The 9,360-nt window shown below is 42.0% G+C and overlaps 1 protein-coding gene across 1 annotated transcript; it reads right to left on the bottom strand.

The window, feature by feature from the left end:
- Window positions 1–248: 248 nt before the first annotated feature.
- On the bottom strand, window positions 249–1,022 carry LOC128711210 (collagenase-like). Its single transcript, XM_053806076.1, has one exon. It carries the CDS (start codon window positions 1,020–1,022, stop codon window positions 249–251), a length of 774 nt encoding a protein of 257 aa, XP_053662051.1.
- Window positions 1,023–9,360: the final 8,338 nt, after the last annotated feature.

The raw sequence follows: 9,360 nt of genomic DNA, 5'->3' as shown, positions 1-9,360 counted from the left end.
TTATAGTTTGAAATGCGTGGATATCGGCAAAACCGAACTTCAGTGCGTAAAACTTTGAAACTCACATAATTCGGTGTTAAGGAGGTTCTTGAATCTTCATAATACAGATTCGGAGCCATTCATTTCGGTCTAAAATTCCATGAATCGTAATTAGATTCACTGAATATCATTCTTTTTTCTACATATTTTTAGGTCGTATTTTTTTATTCTGTTCTTTTGCTACATTTTCGACTTGGTCGGACATCACTTTACACACCGGTATGCTTGTTCACCCAGTCACGGAAAGCAGTGACGCGAGCGAAAGCAGCTGGGAAGCCACGTTCACAGCCCAACGCATGGCCAAAGCTTACCACACCGACCAGCGTCTTATCCTCGGCGAGCACCAGCGGACCACCGGAGTCACCGTTGCAGGGCGATTCCTTCTCATCACCGCGGGCACACAGCGTCGTCTTACGGACCACCAACGGGCTGAACGTTTTCTGGCACTCGGAGTTCGTGATGACCTGCAGCGTGGCGTACTGAAGTTCCTGTGCCACTGGGCCTCCGTTTTCCATCAGACCCCACCCGCTAACCACGACAGTTTCGCCGGCATAATCGCTGCTTCCGGTCGGCAATTTCACAGGCTGCACACGCTCACTGAACTCCACCTTCTGCGGAAGCTTCACCAACGCCACATCGTTTGCCACGAACAGCGGGTTGTATCTTTCGTGCTTGAAGAACTCCGTCGACACCAGCACCTGCCGTCCGTCGTTCGTTTGGTCGTCGAAGTCTACTGCACCGAGATGGACTTCCACGGATTTGGCGATCTGCACGCAATGGCCTGCCGTTAGGACCCACTCTTCGTTCAGCAGAGTACCGCCGCACAGGGCACGCTGACCATTGCCAACGTCCAAGGTAAGTCGCACCTGGTACGGGAACTGCCCGAGGGTAGCCGTTTCTCCGTTGACCACACGAAGTCCCGGAGCTGCCCGGGCGAGGGCGATCGAAGCCACCACCAGCAGAACCACCGACGCTGTATTCATTTCAAGTTTTCAATTGACTTTCCGACGTTAGTGAACGAGTTGTTGGTCCTCGTCTAAAGAGGGCGTGCGAAAGAATTATGCACTCCATACGGTTGGACGTTCTTTTTATATACGTCTTATCAAAATGCCACTGTTAATCATTGTTCTAGTTGATAAGGCGAAGGATCTCGATCAGACCGAGGTCCGTTGGAGACGCTTTGACTAGAAGGCATATAGATTATGCCGAGACGGGTTGAAGTATCCGACAAACGGTTACCAGAAGCTGAGTGAAGTACCTTGTTTATTGTCCATTGCCCCAACCATAAGAGTGGGAATTGCAGAGGAAACTTCTGCATTTGGAGTAGCACATAATGTAGTCAAGTGCTTGCCATTTCCAGTTTCTCTTCACCCGTACCGGAACTGAGGCAGCTTTACTCCCCACGACACACAACACCTGCGAACAGTTATTTCTAAAAATATGTCCACTCTCATTGCATTTTCTACCTTACAAATTCCTATTCATGCTAATCATTCACACGTTGACACTTGAGACAGGTGTAAGGTGCATCAAAATCCCGCAAATCGTGAGTGTCTGGAATCTTTTTAATTGTGAAGTGTGGATTTAAATGGGAGTGGGTTGTCGTGTCCTTCAGGAGAAATCAGATAATGATTGTTTTAAGTAATATTGCACACCGAAGAATCATAATCAATTTATGGGTATATAATTACTAGACATAGAATTTGAAGCGGTTCTGGATTTCCTTATCAAATTACCATTAATTATAAATTTTATGCATTTAAACACGAAGCTGGGACCGTGTGCTTTCGAATGGCGCCTTTTTTAGTAGTAGCGACATCTGTTGGTAAACTTATTAAACTACATTCCCGATTCAAACCCATTGCAGGGTTCGTGCTTTAAACACACAATTCTCCCATGCACTTTATTACAGAAAGAAAATTCGCTACAAAGTGACATGTATGGTTTTGCTTTATCTATTAATTATCAAAAGATGTTTGAACCGGATGCTTTCACATGGCGTATTTTTTTTTTTGGTAGCGCCATCTAGTGGGAAATTATTGCACACCGATGGCAGGGTTGGTCGCATGCATTTAACCATGTCTCTACGTCAGGGGTCTTCAAACTACGGCCCGCGACGCTATCGCTATTGTTACAATTTTAAGAAGTTGTTTTCTAATTAATAAAGTTATAAAACTGTTTAACTGTGCAAATATTAATTACTATAATAGTTAATAACATTAAATACTAGAAGTAGTGAAAAAAAGTCATCTCGAGCGCAACCTTTGTAAATTACCTGCAAGATGATGTGTTAGCACGCTATCGTAGTTTCAACCAATGCTCCCGCGGGCTGAAAAGTTTGGAGACGCCTACTCTAATCGGTTGTACTGGTTTTTATGTACAAAAATTGCAAATTTTCCAAAATAAAACAGAATAAAATAGATCCAAACCACGTTCCTTGGCACAGTGCTTATGAATTTCATAGAATTACTGAATTGCTGATAGCAAGCAATTTCGTTCACCGATTATGGACTTCCCCTGTGCTCTTCGAGATGGTTTTTTTGTACATAGTTTGGTTTATGCAGTAGAAATAAGAGTGTTGGCACACGCTAGAAATGCGGTTGTATCCTTTCCAACGGTTGTTAAAGTTTGTCAGTACGATGGATTTATACCGCGTTGTACTACTGATCGCTAGATGTTCGCCTCCTCTCATTGTATCGGGAAAGTATCTGCGCTGGAGCGATACAATAATTAAGGATGCAGGTCAAACTAATCAGACGAGAACCAAGGTCGAAAGGGTTCGGGGTGTAAACGTTCTACCCAGCACATTTCTTACCAGCCGGTATTGAGGTACACTCGCGTCGCTGTAAACGTGCTTATCTGCACAGTTCTTACCAACGGGTAACGGGGAACACTTATAATAATTATCTAATTCTATAATAATTATCTAATAGTATAATTAATAATCTAATTATACTTAGATCGTCATCTTTTAAAAACCGATGTTCAGGATTCGTATTCATTAATACAGTTGCGCCATCTAGGTGTCAGCGTCGACACCTTTAAAAGAAAACAGTTGCTAGGTTTCAAATTAAGAATTGCTAGTTGGGTTCAAAAACGACAAATGAGAGAATTTCATGTAATGTATCGCTATTAAAGCACCACCATGGTCAGTGGGTAGACCATGCAAATTGAATAAAAAATAGAGAGATAAAGAGAATAAGCAAAGATTTGGAGACTGAGTTTATTTGAATTCTACATCCTTTAAACACCTAGTGTTTGAATCTGTAAGGAGTCCTTGGCGGGTAGCGACTTACAGACACTCATACACGTTCCCCGGTGTACTTAAATATCTTTGCTATTGTTTTAGGTTCCTCCTTCCTCCCTCCTGCGGTTTGGATAGTTCGGCGTGTCCAACAACCACTCTCGTACCCCTTTTTCTCCTTCCTTCTTCCCAGGACGATCAGTTAGGCGTGTCCAACGGCCATCCTTATTTCCTCTCTTTCCAGGGCGGTCAGTTCGGCGTGTACAACGACCACTCCTCTTACCTTTTCCATCCTCTTCCACTTCTTCAAAACTCTCTCCGGAGTAGGACGTACCCTACAACAGGATTAATTTGGTCGTAGCGTCAAGGATACTAACATTGAAACAGATCAGCTCATTAGCTGAAAGCCTGCCTAACAAAGAAGTGGGTAGCGATTTTTTCTGCTTTTATCAGAAATGTTGCGGTGCCGGGATGTCCTGTTGATCATAGCTACATTATTGAGCCTATGCCAATTTCCTCACGGTGGAGTTTTTGACGTCTATGAACAACAGAAAAATGCGACACGTTCGTATACCATCCGAGTTACACGAGCGATGTGCATCGATACCCCTTACGAGGAATCAGAGATCCTTGAATGTGGAGCGATCTTAAGACGAAAGCAAAGATCGTTGATAAGTGTGTCCATTTACGTGCCAAAAGTGTATAATTTCTTGTGGTTGCAGTTTCGATTACACTACAAGTTTACAACTTATCAACCGTTTTTAATCGATGGAGAAATTGGACAGAATGGATCTAAGATTTTTTACTAGATCTAATGTTACTTTGTTACTAATACAAACATTCTTCACTGCCAGGCGCAGAGGAGTTCTGGGATCAATGTTGGAGTGGTGATTTTTTTTATATAAGTACACTACGTTGTACGTTAAAGCAAGTTAAATAAAGACGATTGACTCCAGCAATACTCGTCCAATACTGTAATCCAGTCTGAAAAGTTTGGAGACCCCTGATCTACGTCTAGCGGCCATCGCAGGTACGATTGACAACGTACCTTTCATTTACCATGGCACTAGGTACGCTGGCAGGTACGTTGGGAGTTTTCCTCCAATAAAATCTAAATGTAACAAATAAAATCTACCTAGTAACACGAAAACATCATTTTGAAATGACCGATGATAATAATAGAATTATGTCATGCTTATAATTATTTGATTATTTTCGACACAACAACCTAAAGAGGTTTGTCTATAGGCATGACATTTCTGGCTTTCTGTGACTTTATTTACCCGGTGCTGGATAGTCAGTCCTGCACTGACTCCGTTATAGTGGACCGCTATAACATGGGAAAAATCCGCGTAACATAACTCGAATTTCCGCGTAAGTCGAATCCGGGAGTAGAATTGTTTATACTTCAAAGTTAAATATTTGCCTTCCTTCGCTGCACTTAGTTTATTCGGCAAAATGGACGACGTTTTGAAAGAATACGTTCAATTAATTAAAAACCAATGATTTATACGACAAGGAAAGACATTTTCGACCAACTTTTCATCTTTTTGCTTAGATTTTGTGTCAGCTGCCAAATGACCAAAAACCGCGTATGGCGGAATCTGCGTATAAGCGGAACCGCGTATCTCGGGCACTGCCTGTACTACTGTCCATAAGGTTATCCATAGGGTTAATATTTAATAATATTATTTAATAGGTTAATATTTTATTTATTTATTAATGAAATATTACGGCTCTTCGCTGTATTGTCAGCAGCATATGGGATGAATGATATACAGTATTCAAAGGGGATTTTATCCTTGCCTTTTACCTTAATCCGGGCATGCTCGGTTAAAACTAGTTTGTTATAACAAAATAAGATTTGAAATGCTTTTCCCCGAAACCAAATCTCTACAAAACAAGTTTATTTATACACCCCTTCGTATTCACCAGTAACATAACCGACAGTGAAACAAACCATCCCCACACACGCTCTGTTCCAAGGAAAAACTTGCATCGGTGACGTCGTACCGTCGTATCTCATCCGGTTCCGTGCGCAGCATTAACGTAAGCACCAGCGTGCTTGCCAGCAGGTTGAGCACTATCTTTTCCTTGACCATTCACTAGCTCGATCTCGGATCCCGCATACAATCCCACCTGGTCCAACTCGGTGGGAATTCCCCAAGCCGGTGTGTGTGCGCGCGCGCACGCACCTTGATGTGCACAGCGACTCATTCATGATTCTCGGAACGGCAGCCGCTCGCGATTTGCCAAAACCGAAAACACACGACGGAACAGGTGGGAAGGCGCGTAAGTGTGCAGGGGTTGGAAAATGCTCTCGACAAGGAAATGCCTTTCGTTTCCCGCCAAAAGGCACGTGCGGCAGCAAGTGGAAGATGTGTTGGATTGGAAGAGATTTCGTTTGAATTTACTTGCTTGTGATAGTATTTCACATAAATCAATATAAACATTTGAGAAAGCAACTTTTACAATACTAATAGTTTTTTTTTCTTAAAACATTAACAAGTGAACAAGAATGTGCAACTAATTTTTTAACAAGTATAAATCAGCAAACGACACCACCAACCTACAGTGTGTGCCAGATTTTATCCACACAACAAATAAAAAGTTTATATTTTTCTACAAAACCACGAAACAGTGATTGCTTGTGTTTTATGCGATCAATTCTCGAGTATGACGAGCCTTCAAGTGTGTGTGCTCTGTTAATATCACTTTAGCAGATTATTCCAAAAGCACCAATTCATTTATTTTTTTCGATGCTACAATCTAAAGAGACAAATTTGAAGATGAGATTGAAGCGAAACCTCAATTATTGATGAAAATATATTTTTTAACGGATAATGCCATAATGACAATCGGTTTGTAGATCACGTTCAAACCATGGTCCGTCGCTTTGTACGCAATCCTGTACCCGAATAACGGACGAAGGACCCAAAATGAAAAAAAAAACCCGAACGGAGGAAAAAGAAATACCCAAAGACGACGGAACCGGACGGCCCAAGGGCATGGGATGGCCGTGGCAAGACTGCGTGGAAATAATTGTGCGATGACTCATCACGCGCATTGGCCTGTATTTGCCTCTTTTGAGTTGCTTCGTCTTGAAAATGCTCGCAAGACGCTCTCGCGGAATGGTAGGCGAGAGCCCAAACACAACAAGTTGTTAGTTGTGTCGTCCGGTCTCTTTTCATCTCTTCGCTCTGGCGCACTGGTCGCTAGCATGTTTTGTCTTTCCGATAAACTCGTCGAAGATAAATAAAATCCCAGCCTGTACGGCCTGGGACACAACATAGAGAAGGCAGGATGGAAATAGCAACAAACCATCGACTGGGGCTAGAATGATCTCAGAACCGATCGCGTTCACGTTCTGGGAGAAAAGATCTCGACCAGAGTTCGTGTTGCAACGTGTTCCTGCTTATCTTACCCCTCGGCGCGGTTGCCTGCCCTTTAGTTCTACCTCCACCAACACCACCAATGCATTCTCGGCTAGAATGCGCATTTCCACTGCACATCGCACTGCATGCCCGTTCGTGTCCCGACAACCTGTTTTGTCGCTTCCGACTTCAGTTCTTTGCAGAAGAGCAATAACATGCAGGATTCGACAGGAAAGAGGTAGAACACGGCCCGTTTGTCCTTGGCGCACACCGAGGTAGGGGAAGGCTTTCCGACTTGCACGTTCTCTTCTTGATGTCGCATGGAATTCGGCCGTTATCCGATCATCCGAGACCTCGACCATGTGGCGCTACGGCGTTTAATGATAAGCTTTTTTTTCAATAATTTTGAGAGCGCACAGTGCGTAACAAAAGAAAGGACAAACGTACTACCACACCTTTGTTATTTCCGTACTTCCTTAGTTATATTTGTTTCTATTGTGCATTTAAAATCTTAGTTTTTTTTTAATCCTTATATGTTCCAACAGATTATGTGTACTGAAACTATACCACACTGCGAGATGCAAATTAATTGACGCTAAAATGCGGCACAAAGGTCAAAAAACCCCATACTCCTGCTCGGTTGTTCTGCATTCGCTTTGCTTACACGTTTTGTGTGCCAAAACAGGGTAACATTTGTGGAAAACAAAACAAAAAAATGCACACAGAAACTCGTTTACCTGTCGACTCATATAATTAATATTATTGTTGTTTTTATCAACAATTTACCGCATGTCACCAATTGCAAGTGGTTCCCCCTACGCACACAACGGCAATTTTTGAATGAGCTGCCCAAAAACAGTGGATTCTTACGGTGCTTTTCCTTTTCGGAACCGGATTGTACGCCACCGAAGCTGGCCAGAAAGCATACGTGCTAAATAAAAGCTTGCCAAACGACAAACGGGGGTATATGGTAAACATTAGCAACCACGTCGTACAATACACCCACCACCATTCCATTGATTTCATTCCGTACAGTGCGGTGCGAGCTTTGTCAATAGACGGTGCTTACGCGTTGTAATATTTATTAAATAATATCTATTACATTGGGGCTGAAGGATGTCTTTCTTACTCAAACAATAGCGATGCTAAACGTGCATAAAAAGATTTTATCGCACAGTTTGGCTTAACATTTTTTTTTTACAAATTTCTTTCAAAGTAAACAATTAATTTGCGCAACTTGCGATGCTAGTTTAAAAATTGTGTTTATCAATAGTTTGTGAGATCATACTTTATTTCTATACAGTCACGGTTCTTGTGACGAGTGTAATACGTTCCAGTGTTCAAGTCGCTACACAAGATACGCTTTATACAGGAGATTCTTTTGCGAACATTTTGTATGAACGTAAAATAATTTATTTCATATCAAAATTCGACAACCTCCAATGATTTCAACAACTTCGGAATGTCTTCGAGAGATTAAATATTGGTCTGAAGTGTCTATCTTGTGCAGGAGATTTTTTTTTTCTTGTCATAATCATCTTAACAAATTGGCCGAGTACGCCTGGGATAAGGTGCCCTGAAAAGAAAATGTCTCCAAACTAATGTGATGTTCACTTTAAATAAATACTCCAATAGATACGGTCAATACGGCCAGGCCGTTCTTCAGCAATAAAAATTCTACAACTTTTTTCTGGGAAAAGATGCTCTTTAATTTGCTCTGTTAAAAACTCTTTAACGTTGTTGCTTTAAATTGTCGATCACGAAGTATTTGTCAACGTCACAAGTACAAGTACAAGTACAGCGGTTCTAGCTCTAGTGGTATTGGTCTGAGCAGCTCCTGAACATTCCATATCTGGATTGAATGATTTTGCTACAACATTGGTCAAGGATTTTGCTGCAACATTGGCGCCGAGCAACAAAATAAAGAACCCCAATGTTCGTTTAAAGGGACATTTTTGAATCGTTTAAATTTACTCGTTGAGTAAAAAATCTCGTTTGAAGGGATGTTCTTTATGAGAACATTTACAGCATTTGATGTCATTCCAGATTGATGACTCTCTGATGTTCTTTTTGTATTCAAACTTATCTGGAAAGCTTCTTTTATCATTTAAATTTACTGAAGTCGTTTATGAATTTTGTTTCGTTGATATAAAAAATTAAATAATGTCTAATTGCCCGAACACAAAGTTTGCACAATTTGATTCAATTCAATTCAATAGGCTAACGATACAAATAAATTACATCATTTACTTCCCTCATCTTGAAACTTCCAATGCACCAAAATGCGCTCACCACTGTATAGGGGGACGCGATTTAACAGCTTTCAACTCTTGCATACGCATTGCTTCGCATCCGAAAACGCAGCAGGCCCGGTCGCGCGATTTCAAACTGTCGCTCAAGCATTCCGGCGGGCGAAACAGCCCCACAAGAAACTCCCCAAAAAAGGCATCTCCTATTGGGGTTGGGGTTGGATGGGCAAAAATCAACCACACGTTCGCAATACAAAATACACGCGCAAAAGCACCGACCCAACACCATCAAACCCGAGCACGGGTAGCCAATCGGAGCGGCGACCGATGACGTCTCCCGTGGCTATTTTTAGCACCATGAATCATATGTTGCCAAGCAAAAACACGGCCGCACACAACTACCCGCTCAAACGCACGGGGTTTTGAAGTCGGCTTCATTTTTCTACATTCCCGA

Source organism: Anopheles marshallii, chromosome 3 (assembly GCF_943734725.1).
Source record: "Anopheles marshallii chromosome 3, idAnoMarsDA_429_01, whole genome shotgun sequence".
Lineage (NCBI taxonomy): Eukaryota > Metazoa > Arthropoda > Insecta > Diptera > Culicidae > Anopheles > Anopheles marshallii.
This window is presented reverse-complemented; position numbering and strand designations above follow the sequence as displayed.